At 65.7% G+C, this 24,661-nt stretch overlaps 4 protein-coding genes and 1 long non-coding RNA gene across 6 annotated transcripts; 2 read left to right on the top strand and 3 right to left on the bottom strand.

The window, feature by feature from the left end:
- The first annotated feature begins 551 nt into the window (after positions 1-551).
- NUDT18 (nudix hydrolase 18) lies at positions 552-4,073 on the top strand. Its single transcript, XM_086628092.1, is given in 5 exon segments — positions 552-562; positions 2,409-2,519; positions 2,522-2,583; positions 2,656-2,869; positions 3,264-4,073. Coding segments are annotated over 4 exon segments (957 nt in total). The 5' UTR covers positions 552-562; positions 2,409-2,428; the 3' UTR covers positions 3,854-4,073.
- On the top strand, positions 926-2,402 carry LOC147526659 (uncharacterized; the record flags this gene model as incomplete). The annotated part of the gene is made up of 1 exon (XM_086628093.1): positions 926-2,402. A coding segment is annotated over one exon (1,440 nt), but the record flags the coding sequence as incomplete, so codon positions are not given.
- A 232-nt stretch (positions 4,074-4,305) lies between the features above and the next one.
- FHIP2B (FHF complex subunit HOOK interacting protein 2B) lies at positions 4,306-10,413 on the bottom strand. Of its 2 annotated transcripts, XM_086628056.1 has the most exons (17): positions 10,369-10,413; positions 10,200-10,278; positions 9,155-9,324; positions 8,140-8,244; positions 7,841-7,963; positions 7,483-7,659; positions 7,189-7,385; positions 7,000-7,108; positions 6,842-6,918; positions 6,529-6,718; positions 6,279-6,448; positions 6,080-6,192; positions 5,904-6,004; positions 5,672-5,815; positions 5,186-5,326; positions 5,002-5,102; positions 4,306-4,906 (listed from the first exon to the last, which is right to left on the bottom strand). In XM_086628056.1, the coding sequence occupies exons 1-17, from the start codon at positions 10,411-10,413 to the stop codon at positions 4,801-4,803; spliced, it is 2,148 nt and encodes a 715-aa protein (XP_086484182.1). In that variant the 3' UTR covers positions 4,306-4,800. The 2 variants fall into 2 exon arrangements, with proteins under 2 accessions (XP_086484182.1, XP_086484181.1); XM_086628055.1 differs by having other exon boundaries at positions 5,904-6,192.
- Positions 10,414-12,212: 1,799 nt separating this feature from the next.
- LOC147526657 (uncharacterized) lies at positions 12,213-12,713 on the bottom strand. The gene is made up of 3 exons (XR_015222915.1): positions 12,606-12,713; positions 12,383-12,494; positions 12,213-12,246 (listed from the first exon to the last, which is right to left on the bottom strand). It is a non-coding gene; the product is annotated as an uncharacterized LOC147526657 (long non-coding RNA).
- Positions 12,714-19,021: 6,308 nt separating this feature from the next.
- Positions 19,022-23,712, bottom strand: DMTN (dematin actin binding protein). Its single transcript, XM_086627971.1, is given in 16 exon segments — positions 19,022-20,394; positions 20,475-20,555; positions 20,645-20,704; positions 20,938-20,945; positions 21,276-21,324; positions 21,406-21,470; positions 21,561-21,666; positions 21,754-21,860; positions 21,975-22,127; positions 22,198-22,254; positions 22,407-22,515; positions 22,628-22,672; positions 22,808-22,963; positions 23,145-23,181; positions 23,183-23,217; positions 23,661-23,712. Coding segments are annotated over 16 exon segments (1,200 nt in total). The 5' UTR covers positions 23,679-23,712; the 3' UTR covers positions 19,022-20,280.
- Between the last annotated feature and the right edge of the window lie 949 nt (positions 23,713-24,661).

Below are 24,661 nucleotides of genomic sequence, written 5' to 3'. Positions count from 1 at the left end.
AATGGGCACCACACAATCAGCACTGTGCAATTAGCGCCATGACATTAGCACTGCACGACTGGCACCATGCGATGGGCACCATGCAATTAGTGCCATGACATGGGCACCATGCAATGGGCATCGTGTAATCACCACCATGCAATTGGCACCATGACATTAGCACCGCACGATTGGCACCATGCAATGGGCACCGTGCAATTAGTGCCATGACATTAGCACTGCACGATTGGCACCATGCAATGGGCACCATGCAATTAGTGCCATGGCGTTAGCACCGCACGATTGGCACCATGCAATGGGCACCGTGCAATCAGCACCGTGCAATCAGCGCGGGGTGCAACAGCCGCCCCGCCACCCGCCCCTCCCGCCCGGTGCGCATCACGCACTCTGCACCACGAACCTCACCGCGCCGCTCCCGGCCCCTTTAAGGCCAAGCCCCGCCCCGCAGCCTTGCGGGGAAGTGGCGGCAAGACCAACCAATGGAAAGCGAGCTGGCCTGGCGGGCTGACCAATAGGCGGCGAGCGGGGTGGGCGGGGCCGTGCGGCGGAGCCCCGCGACGCGGTGAGTCCCGCGGCGCATGCGCGCGGGGACGCGGGGGGGTGCGGGCGCCCCGCGCCCCCTTTGCTGCCCCCCTGCGCTTCGCGCCCGCGCTCCCCGCGCCGCCCCCGGTGCACCCTGCCGCCCCCTGAACCCTTCCCTCGGTGCACCCTGCAAAGCCCAGCCTTTCTGCTATCGCACCCTGCAGCCCCCCCAAACCCTTCCCCAGTGCACCCTGCAGCCCCCCCGAACCCTTCCCCTATTGCACCCTGCAGCCCCCTAAACCATTCCCCTATTGCACCCTTCAGCCCCCCAAACCCTTCCCCATTGCACCCTGCAGCCCCCCAAACCTTTCCCCTATTGCACCCTGCAGCCCCCTAAACCCTTCCCCTATTGCACCCTGCAGCCCCCAGACCCTTTCCGCTATCGCACCCTGCAGCCCCCCAAGCCCTTTCCCATTGCACCCTGCAGCCCCCCAAACCTTTCCCCTATTGCACCCTGCAGCCCCCCAAACCTTTCCCCTATTGCACCCTTCAGCCCCCCAAACTCTTCCCTTACTGCACCCTGCAGCCCCCCAAACCCTTGCCCATTGCACCCTGCAGCCCCCCCAAACGTTTCCCCGCTGCACCCTGCAGCCCCCCCAAACCCTTCCCCTATTGCACCCTGCAGCCCCCCAAACTTCCCTTACTGCACCAGCCCCTCAAACCCTTCCCCATTGCACCCTGCAGCCCCCCAGACCCTTCCCCAGTGCACCCCACAAACCCCCTCCCTAGCGCACCTATCCTGCCAGCCCTTCTCTGCCGCTGCGCCTCTCGGTGCACCCTGCGGTCCCCCAGACCCTTCTCCCTCTGCACCCCGCAGCCCAGCACCCCACCTCGCACCCTGCAGCCCAGCTCGCCCCCCTGCACCCCGCAGTCCCCCCCGCCTTTCCCCCTATGCACCCCATACTCCGACCAGCCCTTCCCCTACAGCGCCCTGCAGTCCAGCACGCCCTGGCCCCCGCAACCTGCCGACTCCCACCCGTGGTCCAGCCCTCCGTGCACCCCGCAGCCCAGCGAGCCCTTCTCCTACCCCACCCCGGGCATCCCCCAGTCCAGCAGGCCCTTCTCCCCCAGCATCCCCCAGTCCAGCCACCCCTTTCTCCCCAGCGTCCCCCAGTCCAGCAAACCCTTTCCCCCCTGCCTCCTGCAGTCCAGCAAACCCTTCACTTATTTCAGCTTCCCGTGCGTCCTGCAGTCCAGCCAGCCCTTCCTCTACCGCAGCCCCCCCCGCATCCCCAAATCCAGCGAGCTCTTTCCCTACAGCCCCCTGTACACCCTGCAGTCCAGCCAGCCCTTCCCCTCCTGTGCCCCCCCATGCCTCCCCCAGTCCAGCAAGCCCTTCCACTACCGCAGCCCCCCCCGCCTCCCCAAGCCTAGCGACCCCTTCCCCTACTATTTCCCTTCCTACGCGCTGCAGTCGAGCCAGCCCTTCCCCTCCTGTGCCCCCCTGGGCATCCCCCAGTCGAGCAGACCCTTCCCCTTCTGCACCCCTCCCTGCATCGCGAAGGCCACCGAGCTCTTCCCGTGCTACGTGCCCCCCCAGCCCAGCAGACCCTTCCCCTCTTACACCCCCCTCCACGTCCCCCAGTCCAGCAAGCCCTTCCCCTCCGGCACCCTGCAGCCCCTGGCAGACCCCTTCCTGCAGTGCACCTCCCCGTGCACCCCGCAATCGCTGGACCCCCTCCCTCGCCGCCCCCTCCAGCTCAGCCAGCGCAGGGGCTCCCTGTCCCCCCGCTTGCACGTCTGGGGGGTGCCCTCCCCACCCCAAAACCCCGCTACCCCCTGAGTGGGTGCCTGAGGGCTCTGCTCCCCCCCCACTCCCCATCCAGCCTGCGGTGCCCCCGGTCCCATGGGGGAGGCTCCGGCGGCGGAGCTGGATGCGGTGCTGGGTGGTGGGGGCTGGGACGTGGGGGTGAGCTTCGAGGGTCCCCCCCACCCACCGGTCCCATCCGCCTGGGGAGGAATGCCTGCTACGTCGTCCTGGCCGTGCTCTTCAACGAGGAGGTGAGGCAGCCCCCGCGGGACCCCCACCCCGTTGGCACCCGCTTCCCACCCGACCCTCCTCCGTCCCCGCAGGACGGGGTGCTGCTGGTGCAGGAGGCCAAGCCTGAATGCCGTGGGAAGTGGTACCTGCCAGCCGGGAGGATGGAGCCCGGCGAGAGCATCGTGGCTGCCATGCGGAGGGAGGTGAAGGAGGAGACGGGGCTGGAGTGCGAACCCCTCACCCTGCTGGCGCTGGAGGAGAGAGGGCCGGCGTGGATCCGCTTCGCCTTCCTCGCGCGCCCCACCGGTGCGTGCCTGCGCCGTTTGGTGCTCCGGAGGGGAGTGGGAAAGATGTGGCTCACTTGGTGCATCCCCTGCCAGCCCCGTGCTGGGGCATCAGTGTCCACTGCCAGCCCCGTGCTGGGGCATTGGTGTCCCCTGCCACCCCTATGGTGGGCATCGGTGTCCCCTGCCAGCCCTGTGCCAGGGCATTGGTGTCCCCAGCCAGCACCATCACCAGTACTGGCATCCCCCCACAAGCCCCATGTCAGGGTCTCGGTGCCTCCACCAGCCCCATGACTGGGCACTGGTACCCCTTGCCAGCTCAGTACCAAGATCCTGCTGTCCCCCGCCACTCCCGTGCCAGGGCAGTCATCCCTTACCACCCCTGTGCCCGGACATCGCTGTCTCTCTGCCCACAGGTGGGACCCTGAAGACCCTGGAGGAGGCTGACGCCGAGTCCCTGCAGGCAGCGTGGTGGGCCGGGGACCCCCGTGCCCTGCCACTGCGAGCCCTGGACATCCTGCCCGTTCTGGACCTCGCCACCCGCTACCGCCGCAGCCCCCCGCACCCCGCCACGCTGCCGCAGGAGCTGCCCAGCGCCCTGCTCTGCTTGCGGCTCCTGGTGGCTTTCACCAACGACGCCGGGGACCTTTGGGTGCTGCTGGGCATGGCTGGGACCCCCCACCTGCCCGTGGTGGCCTGTGGCATGTCCCGGGATGAGCTCCACGAGGGTCTCCGGCTGCCCGTGCTGCGGCTGCTGCGGGACTGCCTGCCGCCAGACCCCTGCCCAGGACCCCTGGGGCTGCTGGGGCTGCAGCACCGGGCTGAGGGTCCCGGGGGGGCTGATGGCATCTGTTTCAACATGCTGCTGAGCATCCCGCCCGGCAGTCCTCGGGCTGCCCCCCCCGAGCCCCGCAGCCCCGCTTTCCGCTGGTGGCACGTGGAGGAGGAGAGCCTGAAGGGCCACATCCTGCAGCGGCTCCGTGCCACGGTGCCCATCCGCAGCTAGTGCTCGGTAAGCTCCAGCAGCCTGGCTTTGGGCACGGGGGTCCCACGAGGACTCGTGGCTGGGGGTCCCTGCTTGCAGTTCCGAAGGCGAGAAGCCCTGGGATGTGCTGCCTGTGGCCAGGGGGATGTTTTGGGGCACAGCGTGGTGCTGTGTGCTGGCCCGGGGGGTGCTGAGATCCAGCCAGAGCAGAAATAAACCCGGCTGCTGCTTCTTGCATCCACCTGGCTGTGGTTCAAGGGTGGGGATGGACGGGGTGGGGAGCGGGGAACCCGGTTTTGGGGGATACTTAGGAAGGGGGACGGGTGCAGTATAGATGGAAGTGGCACAGTGAGTGGTGCTGAGCTCACGGCTTTATTATAGCGGAGTCCCATCACCCAGGGGACAGTGTGCCTGGCTGGGAGGCGTTCAGGGTGCACCATCCCTGCCAGGCAGGAGCCCCCCCCACACACACACACGCACCCCGTGCCCCAGCACCAGGGGAGGTGATGGAGTTATTGCAGCCGAGGGGGTGGCATTGCCCCACGCAGGCAGAGCACAGCACCGTGCCCGCGCATCCCATTATTGCCAAATAAAATCCTGCTTGAGGTCGGTGGAGGCTCGGGGCAGCTCCGACACGGGGTGGGGGGAGCAGGAACCCACCACCCAGGAGGAAAAGCAGCACGGTTCACTTTGCACCCAGAGGGGCCGCATCCTGCACTGTGGGAGGTGGCATCACCTCCGGGTTGGCCGAGGCGGTGCTGAAGGACTCTGTGCCTCCTCTTCCTCGTCGCCAGGCGCTACAAGGCCGGTGTCCTTCCCAGGGTGCCACCGCCATGCCAGGCTATTGGGGACGTGCCGGTCTGAGCAGGACCACCGGAGGCTACGGCACGTGGGTTGGGCACATCACCGGTGGCCACTGCAGCCCGGCCAAAGAGGGGGTGCTCAGTGGGGGGCCGGGGAGCCACAGCTCAGGGGGGCCCTTCCGGTGGCCCCTTGACCAGGGCGATAGCAGCCAGCTCCTTGCAGAACTCCTCCAGTACCACCACCCCCTTGAAGAGCATCATGTGGTCCATCCTGCAGGGAGACGAGCAATGGGGGCTCTGTGGGGTACACTCCCCCCCCTAAAAAGGGTGAGCATCAAGCTCATCCCGTGCCCCCCGGGCACTTACTGCTCTCCGGGCACCAGTCCCATGAGCTGCCGACGCACCAGCAGCAGCTTGGCCCTGAAATGGGGCACACGCTGGAGCCGCTGCATCAGGTCCCCGATCACCTGCGTTGGGGGGGGGGGGAGGAAGAGTCAGGCCCTGTTTCCAGGGGGTGTCCCTGTTCCCCCACCCCAGCAGGTGACATTACCCTGACGAGGATGGAGAAGAGCGAGCGGCAGCCGGGTGCCAGGTTGAGGTAGGGGTCCAGCAGGTACTCGTGGAGGTGGGCATGGGGGAAGGCGGCCAGGCGGGACAGCACCGAGGTCACCTGCAGGTTCAGGCTGTAGGGCTGGGGTGCAGGGGGGGGATGCTCAGGGGGAGCATGGTCAGTCCCCCCCCATGGCATCCCCCAGCTGGCAGGTGTTTGCGTAGAGGATGCTTCACCTTCCCATGGCTATTGCCAGCTCCATGCCCCCAGAGACCCACAGCGGAAGGTGCCAGCCCACCTTTCCAGGGGCTGGGACCCCCATAGTAGGGGTAAAGCTGCCAAGAGCATCCGCCAGTGAGCTCCCATTAGTGGGGACAGGTGGAGAGCCCTTTGCGGGGGTGGGGGGAGGAACCATGCCAAGGCAAGAGGCAGAGGGCAAGAGGGACCCAGATGCGTCCCTGGCATCTCAACTGGCCACCCCGGTACCTGGTCCAGGATGTGGCTCATCCGGTCAAACAACACCTTGAGGAAGTGGCCCTCATAAAACGACACTTCGGGGTGGCAGGCATCGAGGGGACGGGGGGCTGAGGGCCACCCCCATGGGGCTGCGCTGGCACGGCACGCCTGGACCTGGCCGGGGGGTATGATGGTGGGTGAGAGGCAGAGTGGGGACTGGCATCACCAGGGATGGATGGGGACTCCTGGCCCAGCCACTCACCATGCCCAGGGCATCGTGCACGTAGGTGTCGTAGCCACCCTCCTCCATGCACGAGGAGGTCTTCGCCTCCTCGGGGACCAGGCAGAGGAAGCTGGAAGAGAGCAGAGAGAGATGGGGAGGGGGCTGCAGCCCCCCCATGCTGGAGCAGCCCCTGCAAATCCCTACCTGCTCACCACCCTCGCTCACTTGCCCCTTCCCCGCCGGGGCTGATCCTGGCAGAGGCTTTTTCACCGTCTCAAAGCCGGTGTCTGGGAATCCATCGGTGAAATAGGGATCCTCCTCCAGGTCCCTGGGGGGACAGTTCAGGGGCATTAAGCTGGGTGGGCACTGGGGGGCTGCCCCCCTTCGCCCTGCTCCAGCCTCCCCCCTGCTCACAGCCCATCCTCATCGGGGTCCGGCTCAGGGGGTCCGCGCTCATCGGGCACGAGGGGGCCACGCTGCAGGTAGCCCCTGGCCTCCAGGTTCCTCAGCACCAGGCTGTGTGCCACGTGCTCGTGGGGTTTCTGCAGGAGCTCCTCGAAGAGCCGCAGGCTGGCCAGGCTGACCTGTGGTATGGTGAGCAGGGTGAGACCACGGGCACTGCCCCCCGCCATCACCCAGCTCCCACCCCCATGGATGGGCTCACCTCGTCAGAGAGGTGGCTGCAGCGGTCGATGAGCTGGGTGCGCAGAGGGTGGGGGGCATCCCCTGGGGTCTCGGGGTGCCGGTCCGGTCCCAGAAGGAAGAGCACGAGGTGGTGGAGCAGGGGGGGCGCGCGGATCTGCCGCACCGTGCCCGTCAGCATGGCCGTGGCACTGAGGACGGCGACCTCGGACCTGCAGGCGACAGGATGGGGATGCTGCAAGGGGTGGGCAGGGGGGACCCTGCGGCCCCAGCCTGGAGGGGTCCTCGACAGAGAAACTCTCCCCCGGCTGCTGTCTCGTGCCGCAGACACTCACAGCTGCAGGAGCTGCGGCTGCAGGATGCCCTGGAAAAACTTCTCCTCCACGGCCTTGGTGATGGCATCTGCCACGACCTGCGGGTGATGGCAGAGGATGAGCTGCGGTGCAGGCAGGGGGCTGCCCGTGCTCCGCAAGGCCGACTGGGAGCTCCTTACCGGCTGGGCACCCATCACCAGCTCATCCAGGTAGTCCAGCCAGCCGAAAAAGGCAGCCAGGCTCTCCTTCCCCGGGAAAACCCCGTCACCGGCAGCATCGCCCTGCGACCTGTGCGGGGTAGAGGACGTGGGAGCTGTGGCAAAGCCCCGGCGGTGCCTGGGGAAGACCCTGCCCAGCGCCCACCTTACCTCCAGCTGGCCCTCTCCAGGGCGAGGACGTCGGCGGGGTCGGTGCAGGTGGGCACGGTGCTGTAGAGGTCACAGAGATGCTCCGTCAGCAGCTGGCACAGGGTGCTGCTCCGCACCAGGCAGGCAGCAGCCGCCTCCTGGGCGAGCCCGACGAGCAAGAGCAGGTTCTCCCGAGCCTTCAGCGCGACCCTGCTCTTCTGCGAGGAGGAGGAGGAGGAGGAGGAGGAAGAGAGAGGTGGCGTCACACGACAGGTGGTGCCCACCATCCCCTCCTTGCCAGCCCTTTCCCCGTACCTTGCTCTTGCACAGCCCCACCAAGGACGTGACCAGGTTGCTGTCCCTCCGGGATGGGGAATGCTCAGCCTGGGGGGAGCTGGCAGCTGCGGCAGCGCCCGGGGGATGCTCTGCACCCTCTTCCACGGGGCTGGCTGGCAGCTCCTGGGCCCTTCTCCCATTCAAGATACTCTTTCCCTGGAGAGGAAGAGGAGCAGCAGAGCACCGTAGCCACCATCTTCCTCCCGCCCACCCCCAGGAGGTTTGCAGCGGGGATGGAGCTGCAAAGCAGGTGGAAAAGCTCAACTAAATGAACCAAACCCCATAGGTGACCCCATATGTGTCCCACCAGCACAGGGATGCCCGGGGGGCTGCTCACCTCCAGGATGTAAGCCAGCAGGGTGGGATCCTGCTTGATCTTCGTGCAGAGGACGGAAGCGAACTGCACCTCCTCCTTCTCCGTGCCAGAGCCCAGGCGGTCGCCGCTGAGCTGGAGCAGCTTCTGGCAGGGCAGGGAGAGGGCTGCTGAGCTGCTGGCTGCTCTCCTGCCCTGGCCAGGGTACAGCAGCGCTGCCCTGTTATCCTGGGCATCGGTTCCCAGCAGCGTTCAGCGGGATGTGGCCAGTCCCGGCACGTGGCATCGCTGGTGCCCAACAACCCCCTGGGCACGGGGCTCACCTGCACTGGCCGGTGAACACTGAGGTAGTGTAGGAGTGGGTGCTGCACCTGCCCCAGCACCCGGCTGAAGAAGAGGAGGACCTGCTGCCTCATCCCAGGGGGGTACTGAGAGGGAGATGGGGACAGGCATCAGCCAGAGCCCGGTTACCTGGTTACCCTGTAATTGCCCTACATCACCTGCCAGGTCACCCAGCGGTCAGTGCAGAAGGCTGACACGAGCACTCTCAGCAGAGATCTCAGTTTTGCTCCCCCAAAATGATGCAAAGGCACCCACGGACCCCCCCCCAGGACCTCCCACCTGCCCTGGCCTCCTCTCCCTTTAGCAATTAGGGACTGAACTCAGTTCTCTGAACTGAGCTCTCTTGCAGAAAAAAAAAAACAGGAGGATTATTCTGTTTCTACATTATTCTGTTTCTACATTATTCTGTTTCTTCTGCTGCTACAGTGCTAACGATGGGGAGTTAAAGCCCAGCACCCCAAAAAAGCCAAATCCTCGCGGCTACGGAAGGGCCAGCACACATTGCTGAAGCCCACGCAGTGCTGGTGTTTGCTTATGTTTGAATAAAAGGTTGTTTATAAACTGCCTCATTGTTAGTAGCAGCACAGGAAGAGCAGAGTCGCTCCATTTGGGCAATATTTTCTTGGAGAGGGGCTGTCTGAAAACACCTTGTCCTGCGAACCCCGGCTGTGATGTGCCAGTCGTGCAAACAGGCTGCTGGTGGGAAAAAAACCACCTTTCCCATGCACGCAGGGATGTGACGGGGTGCAAGAGCCCTTCAGAGGATTCCCAATGGGAATCTTACACCGGGCAATCCTAAAATCCCCCCTAAAAAAAAAACCAACAAGCACCCTGACCAGCTCACACTCCACAAACTCCTGTTGCCCAACTGGAAGAGCTCCAAAATTAAAACTACTGGGCAGCACCACGCAAAGCAGTTGGAAATGGCAGCGGGTGCTGCAGCGCGAGGGGACTCGGCCCCCCCCAGAGCGGCCTTCCCAGTGCCCGTGCACCCACCTCTGCCTTGCCCAGGGTGCTGAGGGTCTCCAGGACCTTGTGCTGCAGCAGGTACTCGAGGCATGGCCCAGCTTCTCCCACTGGCCGCTGCTTCTCCTCGTACACCAGGATGTCCAGCATCTGCTTGAGGCGCCAAGGGATGTCCGTCTGTCTGGCGGGGATGCTCTCGTCTACGGATACAGGATCGGGGGGCTGCGGCATGTCCAACTCGAGGTGCTTGGCAAGGGGAGCGAGGCACGGAGGGGTGCCCAGGTGCAAAGGTGGGTGCTCGCCAGCAGCACCCCGAGCCGCGCTGGCCCAGAATCCTCCTCCCCGGCCGGCAGCGGGGACGACGCTAGATGGCAATGTGATGGTGGAGTCCCAGCAGCACTCGAGGCTTCTCCTTCCGCTCGTGGCCTAGCAAGCTGCCAGCTGTCCCCGCCGGGGCCAGAGTCCCAGCCGGAGCTGCTGGTTGTCCCGGGGGCTGCGGGGTGCTGCCTGGCACTGCCAGCCCTGGAGATCCTCTGGCACAGCTCCGGAGGGGAAGGGGGTGGTGGGGCCACGCGGGAAGGACTGAGATCCTGCTGGGAAAGCACTGAAGTTCTCCAGGCCCTGTTTTTAGTGCTCCTGGAGAGGGACGTGCCCCAGCCTGCAAGCGCTCCCAGGGGAATCCGCACCCACCCAAATTCCCTGCGCGGACCCTGCTGGTGTGCAGGGGGGTGTCAGGGCCAGGCAAGGCCAAGCACTCGGCTGGATAAGTCCTCCTGGGGTACTGGATGGGTGTCCCATGCCAAAGCCCCGCACGCCAGGTCAGCCCCGGTGCACTGGGGTCGGAACGGTACCCTGCTACTGCACCGGTCCCGACCCAGGGCACGGGGTCCTGCCCCAGGGCATGGGGAGTGCCTCCCTGGGCACAGGGATGTTATTCCTAGGCTATGGGACTCTATTTTAGGGCACAGAGACTCTCTCCCAGGACACGGGGACCCCGCTCCCATGACACGGGGACCTCCACGCCGCAGAGACCCCATCCTAGGGCACAGAGACCCTCTCCCCGCACCCCACTCACCCGTGGCCTCCAGGTAGTAGCCAGTGATGCCCTTCCAGTGCTCGGTGAAGGCTTCCAGCAGGTCCACGCTGGGCTCCCGCTGCACACACCGGGGCCGGGGTCAGGGGCGCACGGAAGCCCCCCCCCCGCTCCCGGTCCCACCGGTCCCCCACCCCCCGGTCCCGCTCACCGTCTCCACCGCCTGCTGCAGCAGCGCGCCCAGACGGCTCAGCATGGCTGACCCCCCTGGCACCGGCACGGGCACCGCTCCCGGCCCCGGCCCCGCTCCCCGGCCCGGCCCCGCCCCGCCGCGCTCCTGCTGCGGTGGCTCCGCCCGGCGCCGGGCGCGGAGGGCGGCCCGGGCACGGTCCCTCCCCCGGCGGCTCCGCTCCGGCCCCGGCTGAGTTTGGGGAGCAGGGGGCTGGGGGCGGAGGGGGGGGTGATGAGGATGGGTTGGGGGGCGGAGGGTCCGCGGTGAGGGACGGAGGCTGGAGAGGTGTCGGGGGGATCGGAGGAGTATTTGGGGTGCTGGGTTTGGAAAGGTCCCTAAGCCCTAAAACTGCTCCGGGGGGCAGCCCTGGGGTGGGGACAGACCCCCGTGCACTGGGAGAGGGACAGTCCCCCCCTCAGCTCACCTCTTCCTGCGGCATAACTCGGGAGAAGCCAAATTTTATTTATTTTTTTTTTAATCTTTAAAAAACCCCATAATATTTCTACAATTAAAACCACGCCATGACGACACAGCTCCTGGAAAGCAGCCCAGGGCCCAGCCCGGGTCCCACTGGCTCAGGGAAGGTGCAACTCGGTGCCCCAAGCAGCCCCCACCACTCTGCGTGTCCAACCCCCACCCCAGTTGCTCTGTCTGGGGTGTATCTGCACCCACCCCTGCAAGTGGGTGGCCCCGGGGGGGCTGGGATGCTGTGGGTGCACCATTGTGGCTGGACCCACACTGAGGTCAGAGCTGGCAGCTTGTGAGGTCGCAACTGGGAAATTTTTGCCCCAAAACCAAGGTGCTGGGACAGGCGAGAAGGCAGCGAGCCCGTGAGGGGCTCAGCACCCGCCGGCCCTCGCGCTGGAAAAATTAGAAATCCACAGATGGAGAGTTATATGTATATATATATATATATATAAAAATAGATGTGCGTAGTTGTAGCGTTGATACTGATGGTTAAAAATCAGATCCCAGGCTGGTCCTGCACGATCCACGTGCAGCCCTGCCTTCTGCTGGGAGATGCCGGTCCGGCAGGTATGTCTGTGGGGTGGGTGCTGCCATGGGGTGGGTGCTGCCCCGGGGCCGCTGCAGCTCCGGTCACATTGCAGATTTCATCTCCCACTCCTGGAGAGCGGCCGAGACGGGTGGTCAACCCCCTGTGTCCCCATGCCATGGGTGGTACCTGGCTCACCTTACTGCCCACCCCACGCAGCTCCCAGCTGGTACCTTTCTCTTCTGCAGCACTTTTCCCTTCTCCCAAATGACCGGGGATGGAGATGGCTTCAGGGCGCTCTTCGCCGACGCTGTACGCTTCAACAGTGGCGTGAGGAATGAGCCCTGCTGGAAAAAGAGCAGAGAGAGGGCGATGCCCACCCCTCCGAACCCTTCATCCTCCTCGCAGCCTGTGCCCTGCCTGGCGTCCCCCCACCTCGGAGGCCAGCCGAGCTGGCGCTGGCGGTGAAGTGGCCCTTCAGTGACTTGCCGATGGCGAGCAGGTTCATCTCGGAGCCGGCTTTCAGCTTGCCTTTCACGCGGCAAGGCCCTCTCCAGCTGCCCCACCTTCTCCTCCAGGCTTGGGGAAGGCTCTCTTCCCTGCAAGGACAGCAAGGGCACTGCCAAGCTTGGGCACCCCTCAACCCCTCCAGCCACTCGGGTAAGGGCCAGGCACTCCCCAGTGCAAGGGCAGAACCCCTCTGTGGTCCTACCGATGAGGATATCCAGCCCGTCCCGAGCCCCTTTCCTCTCGGGCAGCGTCCAGGGTGCGCTGGGAGCGGGAGAGGTCCCTGCTCTGGAGCTCGGAGGCTCACCTTAGCCCCTGCTGGCTGGCAGCCCTGCCCCAGAGAGCTGCTGCAGATGCTGGGTAGGAAGGATGCTCGGGAGGAAGGGTGGAGGAATCACGGCCAACACCGTGCTCCTGGGCACTGCAGCCTTCATCCCAGCATTGGGGGGGGACCCTGCCGCTCCCCTGGATGGAGCATCCAGCCCTGCTCACCTGCCTGCGAGGGCAGGGCACTGCCCGTGGTGTTGCTGCAGGCAGCGGCTAGGGGCAGCGCAGACACGGGTCTCTTGCGCTGCCCTTGCACTGCTCGGTCCAAGCTCTGCTGCTGTGGAAGGAAAGCCCGGGAGAAGCCCGTGGGCAAGCGGACGGTGGGAGCCCATCCCCCTCACCCTGGGGCTTGCGTGGTGGGGGGCCGAGGGGCATCAGCAGAGGTTACCAGCTGCTGCAGCCGCTCCATGTTGGAGTAGAGGTGCTTGGGGGCCTCAGCTGGTGGGAGATGCCCAAAAGGGTCGTCCATGTAGGCATTGGGGTTGGGACATGGCGCAGCAGCAGCCCCCTGCAAGCAGGAGGAGTGGGGTCCCATTACCATCCGTGGTCCCGCAGGGGAGCAGGAGGGCTGGAGCCGGCTGTGCCCCAGCCAGCATCTCCTTACCCCCGCAGCAGGGCAGCTGCTGGCATCGCCCAGCTTGGTGGCTCTCAGCGTTGGGGCTGGTGCCGCCTGGCTCCCCTCCTCCCCTGGCCGCAGGGTCTTCAGCCAGGCTTCCCTCTCCTCGTCTGAACGGGTCTGGCGTGGGGCAGAGCATCGGGGCTCAGCGGGTCCCCCCAGATGAGGGACATGGGGGGCACAGGGGTGCCAGGGTGGTCGCTCACCTGCAGCAGGGCGAGCTCCCGGCCTCGCTGGGCGATGCGGGAGGCGGAGGTGCTGGGGGGAGCTGGCAGATCCCCCCGGGGAGACCTCGCAACCCTCCAGCCGCAGGGCGCAGACGGGGCGCTTGGGCACCGCCGGGCTCGGGGAAACATGCGCAGGGCTCCCTGCCGCACCGCGCACCACAGCCGCTGCCAGCGCCCGCGCAGCCGCACTGCCAGGAAACCTGCGGGTGCGACCGCCGTCAGCGCTGGGGTGCAGGGACACCCCCTCACCCGATCCCCACGCACCTCACCTCCTTAGCATCCTCTCCGGGCCGGGAGCTGCGGGCAGGGCTCTGCTGGGAGAATCCTCCTCCTCCTCCTCCTTGCTGAGCTGGGACCTGGCAGCCTGAGAATGGAGATCCAGCGAGCCCCGACCTCTGCACCCTGACCCCCACCCCACGCCAATGCAACCCTCCCCAGCGTCACCCAACGGGGACAGCGGGACAGGATTTGGGATGTACTCTTGACACCCCCGGCAGCCCCCTTTCCCGTGCCTGGGTTTCCCAGGGGGAGGACAAGCGGGCTCACCCTGCCGAGCCTCGAGGAGGGTGACGCTGGGATGCTGATGGCTGCCAGCCCGCTTGGGGCATCGCTGCCTGACCTCTTCGATCACCTGCCAGGGAGAGGGCAGCGCTGCAGCCCCCAGCCTCCTGCTCCCCATCTAACAGGGGTCTGGGGACCCCCGGGATGGGAGAGGAGGCTGAGGACAGACAGGGTTGTCCCCAGCCACCTCGGGAGCCCCCCAGCAGGGCTGTGCCCCCCGTTTCTCCCTGCCCACCCCTCCCTCCTGCCCACGCAGAGCTCTGCCAGGCTGCAACACCTCCAAACCTTCCTCCAGTCCTCTGCCTGCTGCCGGCTCTGGAAGCCCGATGACCAGCACCTCGCCTGCCGTCCCTGTCACCTTCAGGGTGTGCGGCATCTTCTTGCCACGCTTGGCTTTGTAGGCGACGTGGCAGCCCCGCAGGTCCAGCTCCAGCACCGGCTGCAGGTCGGCGGCACACCTGAAGCACTGCAGAGGCACGGAGGGGTCAGCAGAGGTCATGGAAGCATGGTTTGGGTTGGAAGGGACCTTCAAGACCATCCAGTTCCAACCCCCCTGCCACGGGCAGGGGACACTCCTCCACTACACCAGATTGCCCAAAGCCCCACATCCAACCTGGGCTTGAACACTTCCAGGATGGGGCAGCCACAGCTTCTCTGGGCAACCTGTGCCGGTGCCTCAGCACCCTCTGAGTGAAACATTTCTTCCTTAGATCCCATCGAAATCTCCCCCTCTTTCAGTTTAAATCCATCGCCCCGTGTCCTGTCACTCCACGTCCTTGCCCAAAGCCCCTCTCCAGCTTTCCTGTAGCCCCTTCAGGTACTGGAGGTGCTGGAAGGTCACCCCAGAGCCTTCTCCTCTCCAGGCTGAACAGCCCCAAACTCTCTCAGCCTGTCTCCAGAGCAGATGTGCTCCAGCCCTCAGATCATCTTCATGGCCTCTCTGGCGCCACTCCAGCAGCTCCATGTCCTTCTGATGTTGGGGACCCCAGAGCTGAACACAGCACTGCAGAGGGGGTCTCAGGAGAGCAGAGCAGAGGGGCAGAATCCCCTCTCTGGACCTGCTGGCCACGCTGCTTTGGATGCAGCCCAGGACATGGTTGGCTGTTGGGCTGCCAGCGGCATGTTGCCGGCTCATGGTGAGCTTCTCATCAACCAGCATTCCCCACATCCGGGACCCACTCCCACCCTCCATCCATCCTCCTCCGGCCACTCACCAGCAGGCACGTGCTCCCGGACGATGAAGAGCTGCTTCGCCCACTGCCCCAGCCAGCGCTTTCCTCCAGAGGAACCCACAGAGCTGCGCCTCGGGTCCGGCCGGGGGGCTCGGCATCGGGACCGGTGGCCAGTGGTTGCGGTCGCCGCAGGTAGTGGGCACGGTCCGTCACACCATCCTCGTTCCTCCTCGTAATGACCTCGAGTGGCGGCGTGTCGGTTGGTCCGGCAATCGCCTGAGAGCCGGGAGGCGGGGTCAGGGTGCTGGGTGTGGGGGGGTCCGGGGAGGGGGTGCAGGGGGATACACTCACCGAGACACGTTCATCTGCCAGGGCCGGGGGTTCGGCATCTTCCGTAGGAGTCATCAGCTGGTGGGGAGTGGCAAGACACCCGGCACCTTGCTCTGGGGAGAGGAGGTGTGCTCCGGGGGGGGCGATGGTGCGGTGCCCCGCCGGGTTGACCTCGCGAGTCCCCAAGGGTCTGCTGGGGGGCTCTGGCGCGTAGCTGGCAGGCAGCACAGCACCGGAACCCTGCAAGGTTGCAGTGCAGGGGATGGCCACTGGTCTCCCACTCCCCATCTCCTGTCCAGTGCTGCTGCCGAGCCCTCCACACCCCCACAGCCCCCCACCCTTCCGCTGGCCCAACCCTTACCCCCGCCGTGCAGGCTGGGGGTGCTGGCCGGGCGGCACTCGCAGGCTCTCCCTCCCGTTGCATCCACCGTCCTGGGTTCCTGGGGGGAAAAGCAGGACTGTCCGCAGCGCACCCGGCTCGGCAAGGAGCCGGGCATCCCTGGCCACACACAATGAACCGGCCGGCAGAGATGGGGTGTGGGTCAGGGGGCACCAACTCACCCAGGCTGGCCCAGCCCTGCGGGGTCCCCGGGGAGGGCGAGAGGCAGCGCATGATCATGTACTCTGCATCCTCTGCTGCAGGGGGAGCGCGCCCGGTCACCAGCCCCGCTCCAGACCCCTTCCCCACTGCCCACCGGGAGCGAAGCGGGGGCTGCCCCAGCCCCCCACCCGCAGACCCGCGCTCACATGAGGGGCTCTGCAGCCGAGAGAGGAGATCGGCCACCGACTTCTTCTTGGCTCGAGCTGTGGCAACTGAGCTTTCCCGGTCCAGGATGAGCAGGAAGGACCGTAGGTCCGACAGCAGCTTGTCCAGTCTGCAGGGGATCGGGAGGTGCCATCACACCCCAGCACACTGGGCAGGCTGGCAGGGGGTCTCTGGTGCCAAGTGAATAGGTGGGGTTATGTGCCCTGTGGCCACCAGCCATGCCCCCATTCCCCGGCACCTGCCCCGCTCCTCCACACAATCCCGCTATTGATGGGCCTGGGGTGCCAGGGGAGGATGAGGAGGGGGGACGGCGACCCACACCGCTGAAGGCTCCTCTGTTTGTGCTCACAGAGCGGGTTTGTTCCCGGTTGGGCGAGGGAGCTGCGGCGGGGGCTGCACTGGGCAGCCCACGTGCTGCTCCTTCATGAGGAGGAGGAGGAGGAGGAGGAGGAGGAGGAGGCATGGCACATGGGAGCAGCTGATGAAGGCTGCTCTGGGCACACTGAAAATGCTGAGCTCCAAGGGCAGAGGTTCAGCACCAGCAGGGACCCCAACCCTGCCATGCCAGGAAGGAGGGATGAGGTGGGAGCTGCTTTGTGCCTCCTCACACTGGCCAGTGAAGCCAGGAGTCCCATGCCCAGTGCAGCGGGACAGCACAGCACAGCCTCTGCCCCATGGCCCCCCGAGGTGGGAGGCCAACTGGGGTGCTACGGGCAAGAGGGTCCCTCCGGCCCCCGACGGTTGGCAGCCCCATCAGCTCCGTGTCCCTGGCAAGCGTTTCTCACGCCGGAGGAGCACGTGGTGGAGCACGATGACGCACACCCGCAGCCTGGCCCCACACCCCTCTCCTGCAGAGCCCCTCGCCCTGGGCACCCCTGGCTGCCACTGCAGGAACAGGCAGATGCCCCCCAGACCCCCCACCAGGTCACTGCCTGCTTCCCCCCTGGCTTTCTTCCTGCCATGCATCTGGAAGTGGTTTGCATCCTCTGCTCCGGGCTCTGCTCCCGCTCCCAGCTGGGATAAAATATTGCAGAATCCGCTGTCGAAACCCACCACCTCCTGGCACGGGGCCTGGCTGCGCCGGCTCCCCCCATGCTGCCTCGGTCCGCTCGCAAGCCTCTCTCCTCGCCATCCCATCCGGCCATTTCCCAACTGGAAGAGGGACAACCCCAGCGAAGCCACGGCTGGCCGGTACGCTGCCCCGGTGACTCCCACGCAATGCTCCAGGTGACCCTGGCATCCCCATGCCCTGCATCGCTCCGGGCTGACGGGGGTGCAATGCACCCCCAAAGTCAGCAGCAGCCCCCGGGAGAGGCGAGGGCAGGCAAGGGGGAAGGAGCCCACCAGTCCCACATGTGTTATGGGGGAAGGGGAGAAGCCCCTTCGGAGATGCTGCATGGGGTGGGGGCAGCATCCCCCTCCCTGGTGTCCCTGGCTGAGCAGCACACACCCCTGCCCGGGGGAGAGGAAACATCTGGCAGGGCAGCGAGGCTGAGCAATGCCGGACTGGGCCCAAACATCTGGATTTCCCTGGAAACTGGGGAAGGGAAGGGGGGGGGGGCCAGCTCCTGGGGGACTGGTGGGGGGGCTGGGGCAGGGGCTGGCCGAAGGGACCTGTGGGCAGAGGGCGAGCGTGGAGGGGGATGGAGACGGCCCCGGGCCCGGTGTGCCTGGCTCTTCCTCTCCCTCCCTTCTCCTCTCCTCCGCCCAGGCCAAATTCCTCGGCAATGACATCTCCGTCCACTCACCCCCTCAGCCCTCCCTGCGTCCTCCCCCTGCGCTCCCCCTGGCTGGCCCCGATGCCCTCAGTGGGGCAGGGACCCATGCCCAGCAGTGCCCGGCTGTGCCCGCAGCCCAGTGCGGTGCAGGCAGGAGCTGCCTTCACCCATGAGGCCAAGCCAGCTGCCTGCTGCCAGGGCCAAGGGAAGGCAGCCGAGATGAAAACAGCTGCCTCGGTCTCCAGGGCGGGAGGAAAACGCCCCCCAAACACACAGTCATCTCCCAGCAAAGCACCCTGCTCCTGCAGGATGTGGCCCGATGGCATCCTCATCCTCAGAGGAGGAAGGAGAGGGCTGCCCGAGGGATGCCACAGGAGCTGACGATCCCTGGGTGATGCCAGCACCCCCCGGGGGATTCAGCCTGGCACCTCTGCCCCGTGGCCACGTGTATTTTACTCCATGCAATGAGGGGCAAGAGGTGCTCGGGCTCAGCACTGCTCCGCCATGGGGTGCAGTGGCTCGGGGGCACCCCAGGGCCCCACGCTGGTGCTCACCCAGCGTGGGATGACTCAGAGGAGGAGGCTGGAGGCTGCCCCGAGCCCAAAGCTGCTCCTGGCCACAACATGACCCGTCCCTGCCGGGAGGTTCCAGGCCATGGCTCAAGGGCGGAGGTGCTCCCCCCACAGCCGCTGCACCCCCAAATCGCCCCCAGGGAGGGTGCTGGCAGAAGCCCTGTCATCCCACACCCTGCCATGGCACTACAGAGCAGCACCCCACTGTATTCGGGGACACCCAGGCACCCCATCCCTGCCGCCGATACCCCAAGCCCTGACACCCACACCTTGCCCCGTGCACCCCTTCCCTCCCCAGCACCCACACACCTCCCCACCACCCCAGACCCCCACTCTGCCCCTTTCACACCCTCTCCCCCTTCTCGTGCACCCCCCTTTCCCTTCCACTCCCCACCCCCCGCCTCTTTTTGCACCCTCGCACCCCCGGGGCACCCACGCCCTGCTCCACCCCACGCAGCATCACGAACACCCTCTGCCTGTTCTGTCCACCCACCCCCCCAACCTTGTACCCCTTTGCACCCCCCGTACCTCTCTGCCGGGCCATGGTGCGGGCTCGGTCACATCGCGGCGGGACCGGGACCGGGACAGGACCGGGACCGGGACCGGACCGGACCGGGACCGGGACCGGGACCGGGACGGGACCGGGACGCGCTGGCCCGGCTCGGCTCGCACACGCCCTGCGGGTCCCCAGCACAGCCCGGCCGGGGCGGGAGGAGGCGGGGGGAGGCGGGGAAGGGCTCCTCATCCTCCTCGGAGCACCACCGCCATCTGGGGACCCGGGACCGGGAAGGAGAGGGCGGGGGGGCTGGCGGGGGGAAGCAAAGCAGCGGAGCCGGGCTGGATAAAGCCATTTCACCTTTTAATTGTAAGCAAAAAATCACTCTCACGCGGATTCTCCGACACCAGCAAATAAAATAATAAACTCTAACAAAACAGAGAAAGTGAATCACTGAAGTCCAGTCAGAAAACAACCCATATTTATATATATATTTATAGATATGTCGTTTGTAGAGTAGCAGTGAAAGGCAAGTATGGGCCAGTGATTTCCCGATAAATTACATTCTTTACATCCCAACAAGGTTTAGCGGCTGGAAAGTGGCTGGAAACAGAAACCAGGGAGAGGGGAAGGCCAGGGGTGCGGGAGCAGAGGGGTCCCTGCCCAAAACGTGTGCCCGAAGAGGGGACGGGAGAGGTGCGAGAAGGGAAGGTTGCTGCCCGGTGCCCAGCTCTGCCTGCACAGCTGCGGGGGTCCGGGCAGCGGTGCCCCAGAGGCCCAGCAGCTGCGGTGCCCATTGAGCCGTGCCCAGTTGCGTTCGCCCAGGTTCATCGCCCCATCACCCTGGTTCACCCCCAGTGCATCACCCCGCTGCAGGTGCAGCTGCAGTTGGCAATGCAGCAGGAGCTACCCCAGGGTCCCACCGGGACCCCCTGCTCTGTCACCCCATCCCGCTGTGCTCCTCCTCACTGGCATCCCAGTCCTCTCCGCCAGCCCGGTGCCGGGCAGGTTTTGGCAGTGTGTGTCCTTACGGTCCTCGCTGCAGCAGCTGGCACAGGAGGGACCGGGGGGTGGTGGTGTTAAAAGGGGGGCTGGAGGGGGGCAAGGTGGGATGCCGGCCTGGCTTTGCTGGGAGCACATCGTTCTGGCAGTGAGTCAGTCCCCAGGGCCTTCCCACGTTTTGAGGTGAAGGCATGGGGGGCAGAGGGACCCCAAGTGTGGGGTGACCCCAGGGAGGAGGGAAGCTGCCCCACTGCCCACACCCTGGAGCTGGCACGCTCCCAGCTGGCCAAAAGCAGAGCCAGGCACTGCCCCTGCCAGCATGCCTGGGGGGGGAGAGGGGGGCCACAAAGCACAGAGACCCCACACACCTCCCCTCCCACCTGAACCGTGCCTGCTGGGGCAGGATCTGCCCCCAGCCCCACCACCCCTCTGCGGGCGAGGGTGGTTCGAGCCCCCCGAGCCCTTTTCCCGCAGGAGGAGCGAGGCAGGGGGCAGAGCTGGGGGGCTGGGGGAGAGGAGAGGGGGGACCCAAGTAAAAACCGGCTGAGAGCCCTAAAGCGGTTACACGGCGTGACACGGAGCGAGCTCGGGGCCGAGGAGGGCTCAGAAGAGGAAGGCTTTCTTCTTCAGCTCGTTGCGCTTCCAGAGGGCCAGCTTGCCGAACTCCTCAGGGGGCATCTCGAAGACCCGCAGGAAATCCTCAGGGGAGAGGTGCCGCTGCAGGGGTGGGGGAGGATGGTGATGGGGTGTCGGGTCCCCCCTCCGTGCCCACCCACCAGACCCTGGTTCAGCCCTACCTCCAGCCTGGTCCTGTCCACACCGGGTGGCAGCTTCACGCGGCCTCGGTTCGTCACCATCAGCATTTCGTAGGGGTAGATCTGCGACAAGGAGGGGGGGGAGGCTGTAAGACCCTCTCCACGGCACCCCCCATCCCTGCCCAAGCCCCGCAGCCCCCAGCCCTGCTCACCTTTTGCTCCAGCATGCTGGGCAGGGAATTGCCTCTATCCATGCGCCCACGCTGCCCGTTCTGAGGGGGCAAAGTCTGATGTCAGCCATGACCCCCATCTCCCCAAAGGGCTGCCCTCTCCCACCCGAGCTGAAGCCAAGGTGATGGGCTCCAGCCCATGGACTCGCACACCTCCAGCTCTCCGCTGTCCCTCTGGGACCCATCACAGAGGCGGCCCGGGTGTCCATCCATCCCCCCCATCATACATCACCCTCTCGCTGGGTCTCCGAGCCGGCAGCCAGACGAATGCTTACCTGCAGGCCTGGAAAACACAGGAGTGGGACTCAGCCCTAGGGACCCCCCACTGTGTCCCCCCACCATCATCTCCTGGGTGATGACAAGCCCTGAGAGGTGGTTTTCCACCCTCTGCTGAACCAGCCTTGCCTCAGCATCCCCCATCCCTGGAGACATCCCCCATCCCCTGGGACATCCCCTAACCCTGGGGACATCCCCACATCTCCTGGGGACATCCCCCAACCCTGGGGACATCCCCACATCTCCTGGGGACATCCCCCAACCCTGGGGACATCCCCACATCCTGGGGACATCCCCTAACCCTGGGGACATCCCCACACCATGGGCTGGTGCTCACCAGGGCTGCTCTTCTCACTGCCTGCCGAGCCAAACTCCGCTGATTGCAGCTGCAAGGGGACAGGGGACAGCATGAGAGCTGTGCCACCCCCAGACCCCATTCCGAGGCCGTGTGCCCCCTGCACACTCACCCGAGTGAGGGTGCTCCTGCCAGAGGCGGGCAGCGAGGAGCTCTTGTAGCTCCCCATGTGCAGAGCTGCAAGAGAGCAGGAGCTGGTGAGAGGTGCAGGCAGCCAGAGCCACAGGGTGGGGAAGGGAAGGGATACGGGAAGAGCATCCCACGTACATGTGTGGAAGGGTGTCCGGTCCGGCAGCGAGCGGGTTTTTCTCCGGATGGGGAGAGATTTCTCCATCTCCTCCTTCAGGATCAGCTTCCCGAGGTTGGAGGTGACCTGAGAGCGAAGGGACATGGGTGAGGGGCAGTATCAGCACATCCCCAGCCCCTCGCAGGGTGCTCGCCCACCCACTCTGCCCTTCACCTTGCTCAGCTCCTGCCTCTGGAGCTCCCGCAGGTTCTTCATCTCCTCTGTCAGGTCCTCCCTCCTCCTCCCTCTCTTGGAGGCCATCCGCCTCCTCCACTCCGTCTCTAGGGGGAAAGAGGAGATGTTATATCCATCCCCAGTATCCCAATGGGGTCTCTGGATGGGGACAAGCCCCCTGATGAAGCCCATCCCCTCGCCTGCCCCAGTTCCCCACCTACCCATGACGGCCAGGGATGGGGGGCACGGCCAGTAGTCGGTCTCAATCTTGGCGGGCTGGTTGGGGTCTGGGGGCTGCGCTGCCGGGAACTTGGAGGATTCGATGATCAAGTCCTCTATGAGATGCTTCCCATGGTGGCCACCGGGATGGTGGTCTGCGGGGCACAGGGGGGTGAGGCAGCGCCCTGGGGTGCCCCCTCCCATGGGACAGACACTCCCACTCACCTTTCTGCCTATAAATTGGAGGCTTCTTGTATATGTTGAGCTCCGTTGTGTCAGTCTCTGCAAGGAAAAAGGGAGTTGTAGGCTGGGAAGAGGGAGCTCAGAGCTCTGGAAAGGTGCTTGCCTGGACCCCCTGCCCAGACCCCCCCAGGCTGCTCTGGGGCTCAGGGTCAGGCAGCACCCAGGGGAATCACGGTGCCAGGGGAACGTACCGGGTCGGTGGAAGTGCTGCACGCTGCTGCGGGCCGAGCTGCCGCCCTGGCGAGAGGTGGGCTGCGGGGTGCTGCCAGCGGTCCGGTTCTCCAGCCACTCCCGGATGACCTGTGGGCAAGTGGGGCTGGTGAGCAGCGAGCCCGGCAATTCGGCATCGCCCCCTCCTCCTCGGAGCCCCCGCGTGCATCCTAGAGCCGGGCCAAGCCGTATCGGTACTCACCTCTGGAGATGGAGGAGGAGAGATGGATTTGGGAGACAGGGAACGCTGCAGAAGGCAAGAAGCAATTTATTCCAGCAGCCTCACATCGGCTCTCTGGGACTCCTCTGTCTGGAGTGGGGCTTCCTCCTACCAGCCCCCCAAACCAACTGGGGGACGCGAGTGGCCATGGGGCACCCTCACCTCTCGGCTCCGGGGCAGCTCCACGTGCTCCATGAGCGAGTAGGTGAAATGGGGTTCGTAGATCATCAAGTCGGGGCGCTCGATGTCCAGGATCGCTTTGTCCTTGGGGATGGCAGCCAGGTCCTTGTAGCCCAGTACCTCGTTGTCCATTTTGGCCTGGGAGGAAGGAAAAGCACCTGCGTTTTTTGGGTGCAGAAAGGGAATATTGGGGAACGGAGAGGGCTTCCTTGGGCTGGCATCCTCCGTGGCCCTTCCAGGGTGAAGGAGAGGGTTTGGGGAGGCACATCCTGACCCCACGGAGGAGGGATGTGGTGGGGAGACCTGAGAGAGCCCTTACCACGATGCTGGAGGGCGACCCGGGAACGCTGGAGCCCGGGAGGAGCAGACGCTCCCCGGGAGGTCAGTGGTTGCTGGAAGGAAAAGGGGAGATTTGGCAAACCTCGTCCTCAGCACATCCAGCCTGGGAAGGGGCTCAGAGTCACGGTCAGGACCCCGGGGCATGGCAGGGGGGCCCGGGGACACTCCTGTGCCCATGGACCTCTGCGCCAGGCAAAATGCCCTGGGCTGGGGTATTTCTGGCTGTGGCTGGGTCTCCTTGCTCCAGCGTTGTGGGTCAGCGCAGGGGACACCCGGGAGGTGACAGTGGCTCGGCCAGGACACGTTGCCACTAGATGGTGCTGCCAGGCTGGGAGGAGGAGGAGGAGGCTGAAGAAGGCAGGGCCCTGCTAGCAGCATCCCAGGGTGACTCTGCCGAGCCCTTGGCCACCAGCCCCTGCCTTGGCCTTCCCAGGGTGCAGGGCTCGGGCTGCCTGCACCCTGCCCACCCTAGCCCCTGCCCACGGCCCCCCCTTACCTTCTGCAGTCTTTCCATTCAGCTGTGGGCTGCAGGGGCTGCCTCAGTCACAGGGTCCTGCATGGGGAGGAGCAGAGGTTATGGGGCACTGCCAGGGTGGCACGGAGCACCCGAGGTTGGTCCTAGGGCGAGATTCCTGTGGGCAGCGGGCTGGGAAGAGCCCAGCTCCCCACCACCCTCCTGCCGTGGGGCTGAGCCTGGCAGCCCCCAAGCACTGGACCCTGATGTGGCATGAGGCCGGCATGGCCCCACTGCCAAATATTCATGTGCTGGCAGCGGGACAGCCTTGCCAGGGGATGCCACCATCCCTGGGGTGGCTGAACGGACCATGCTGGACCCCCACTCACACGCTGCCTCTGTAGCTCCACATCCCTCTGGGCTCTATTGCTAGGCTGGGGCTTGTGCTGCCGCCTCTGCAACGGAGACGAGAGAGGTGACAGTGGCTTGCAGGGTGACACCGCTGCGAAGATCAGCCTTGTCCTCCTCCCCCTGCCCCGCTGCGTGCCGCCTGTGCCCGTGCCGGCTGCTGGCCCCGCTGCCCGGCGGCGTGGCGGCTGCTGACGAACGCTGGCAAGCGGAGCAGAGGTAATGAAGCCCTTTGTCCGCCGGCAGCCAGCGGCCTCGAGAAGGCTCCAGCGGCAGCGGGACGGGCGTGCTGTGCTCAGCCCCTGCCCCGCAGCCCCCCGGCCCGAGCCCTCCCTGTGCTCTAAACCCACAATGCCACACACAAGGGGAAAATTCCCCATTCTCCTCAAAACTTCTCCTTTCAAGAGAGGGCACTGGGAAAAACCTCGTGCAATCCAGGCGACAACAGCAACAGCAGCGCGGAGCCCTCCAGCCTTGAAACCCACCCCCCTCCCAGCAGCCTGTGCACAGGGCTGGGGAGATGCCACCACCCTGGGGACCCCCAACCCCGCTGTCCCCTAGCCCCACGGCTCCCAGCGTGGGTGCAGGCCCATCCCTGCAGGATGCAGAGAAGGAGAAGGACCAGATCTGACAAA

The sequence above is a fragment of the Tauraco erythrolophus genome, chromosome 29 (assembly GCF_009769465.1).
Source record: "Tauraco erythrolophus isolate bTauEry1 chromosome 29, bTauEry1.pri, whole genome shotgun sequence".
NCBI classification, from domain to species: domain Eukaryota; kingdom Metazoa; phylum Chordata; class Aves; order Musophagiformes; family Musophagidae; genus Tauraco; species Tauraco erythrolophus.
This window is presented reverse-complemented; position numbering and strand designations above follow the sequence as displayed.